The 2500-nt window shown below is 41.4% G+C and overlaps 1 protein-coding gene across 1 annotated transcript in view; it reads left to right on the forward strand.

Annotated features, from left to right (window-relative positions):
- Window positions 1-2500, forward strand: part of LOC122262950 (proton-coupled folate transporter-like) — a 7252-nt gene that overhangs the window by 1822 nt on the left and 2930 nt on the right. The window contains exons 6-9 of the mRNA XM_043031200.2: window positions 45-212; window positions 661-772; window positions 1064-1204; window positions 2225-2320. Coding sequence (XP_042887134.2) covers window positions 45-212; window positions 661-772; window positions 1064-1204; window positions 2225-2320 — 517 coding nt within the window. The remainder of the gene's footprint in view (window positions 1-44; window positions 213-660; window positions 773-1063; window positions 1205-2224; window positions 2321-2500) is intronic.

Raw genomic sequence — 2500 nt, forward strand, 5'->3', positions numbered from 1 at the left:
TGTGTGTGTGTGTTCATAACACCCAAAGAACCCCTTCCCCGCAGGTGGCGCCGTTCATCTACTCTCTCGGGGCGGCGATGGGCGGCTTCCAGATGCTCGTCTTCGCCTGCATTGCTGACGTCACGACAGAAGTCAACCGAACTTACAGGCTGGGAATCCTCAAGATTTTCATGGCTTTTGGGTCGCCCACCGGAAGGATGATCGGCGGACAGGTGGGCGTGATCATTCTCTTTTCATACATGGTTACATTGAGTCATACATATTCCATTAATAAAATACCGAAGCGAATCGTTGCTACAGTGGTTAGATACAGCAATAACGCAAATAAAAAAGAAGAGAAGAAGGCACGACTCAATACCGCAATGACGCAAGAGTAACTGTCCGCCCTGACCCTGATTCGAATCCACTCAGTTTAATTAACAATCCGCGTCACGTATTTTCTGAAGCCTTGCATGCAAAACGTTGCTGTGAAGGATAGCGCAGAGAGGGGGTGTCTACGGAGCCAGCATGTTCCTCCTTTGACAGTCATTCTCCGTGTCGTCGCCAGCGGCTAGTCAAGAGCCTTCCTTTCAGTGCATAGACTGAGTGGTTTCGAGTCGTTGTCTGGGAGGGAAGGACCCCGAAGACAAGCCTATTAATGTCACCGCCTTACCTGGCCAGGTGTTCGCGGTGGGCGGGTACGTAGCGGTGTTCGGGCTGGCGTTGGGGCTCTTACTCCTCTGCCTCCTCAGCCTCGTGTTCACTGCGGAATCCGTGAACCTCAGTAACAATGGTCAGTAGCTCTTCATTATGGATATGATGATCACTGCCTAGTATTAGAAGATTTTGTTCCTTTCTAATATTTTCATTTTCTCATTTATATTTTCTGCTTTTCATTCTTACTTCACTAAGTATATATATTTTTTTTGCATCTTTTGCATGATTATTATTTTTTGAAAATATGTTATTCTTCTATCTTCCTCTTCTACTTCTTCTCCCTCTTCCTCCTCCTTTCCTTCTCTTCGTCCATCCTTCTCTTTCACTAACTTCATCTCTTCCTATTTCTCCTTCGTCCTTGCCACAGACGACAAGCCGAAGTTCCAGATCTCGTGGCTGTACGAAGTGCCCGCGAAGCTCGTTACCGCCGTCTACCGAAAGGAGGGACCGCGAAGGGGCATCATCTTTTCGAATCTCTTCTCTCACATCTGCATTTTCTTCGCTATGAGTGAGTCTTCTCGTGCTTCAGTTCTTCGTGTTTCAGCTCATGTGGGATGCTATTTATAGGGGTCTTGCGGTTCTTCCTGTGGCATGTTTGGTTTTATGTGTTTCGATTTTTTCTTGCTTTGTCTTCCCCTTATTTTTGTTTCTTTCGAAAACCCTTGATTATAAACCTTATACAGGTATGCTGTGTTCTGTTACATATTTTTTTTCACTTTAAAGCCATGTATATTCAATTCTTTGCGTGAATTCTTTTTCGTTTTCCATTTTTTCCTCATCCTTATATAAATACGTACCGAGAAATGTCTGAAAAAAATTGTGTTCTGTTGCTGAAGGCATTTTGAACATTGTAAATAAAGTCTGGGTAATTTAATATTCGCCTGTCATTCTTGAAAATGACTGGCTTTGCATTAGCCGACCGAATTGTGTGATTTGCCGTAAAAACACTCGTCACAAGGCTTCCCTCCTGACATTGATAAGGAAATATTTGTGGTTTTGAAAGTGACAATATACCTTAATACTTAAGAGGAGGACCCTGATATTATATTCAGATTTAATAATCATAACAATCTAACAATGATGATGATAATAATAATGATATTGATAAAAATTGAATCTTGATATCAATATTAAGAGGATCTCAATATTAAGAGGACCCTCTTAATAGCAAGATTTCAGACTGATGGGTTTTTGATATGCCCTGAGATGAGAAATCTTTCATCATCATTACTTGGCTGTTTATCCCGCCGTCTGGTCTCCCAATATACAAAATCTAATCCACGTGTTGAATATTTTCTCTCTCTCATGAGTTGATACGATATCGTGTAATCAAAGTTCAAGTGTCTCTCAGGTGTGAGCATTGTTCATTTTCCTCTGAGAATTCTTTCTAGTCATTTCTGTATCGCTTGTAATGATATCCATATTAAGAAACAATCTGTATGATTAATGCTTATCTTTTTATCTACTCGCAACCGTTGCAGTTTTCAAATGATACATCAATATGACCGATTTTTTTCACTGATTGCAGATCCTCTTTACTTCCTCTTCTTCAAGTTAATGTTCGACTGGGACGCCACAGACTATTCCAACTGGTTGTTCTACAAGGACATAACCAAAGCCATTGGTAAGTACAGAGACTCTTCCTATGAACAAGGATAGATGAACACACGTACAAACCCGCACATGCATGGACACACAGGAGAGGATGGCGTAGAGAGGGCTACGTTAGTTTGAAAAATAAATTTGGGAAATACTCCTCAACATCTTTGTATATACGAATTCAGTGATTAGCAACGAATAGACG

The sequence above is a fragment of the Penaeus japonicus genome, unplaced genomic scaffold, assembly GCF_977035675.1.
Source record: "Penaeus japonicus unplaced genomic scaffold, GWHDUDI00000001_assembly GWHDUDI00000039, whole genome shotgun sequence".
NCBI lineage: Eukaryota > Metazoa > Arthropoda > Malacostraca > Decapoda > Penaeidae > Penaeus > Penaeus japonicus.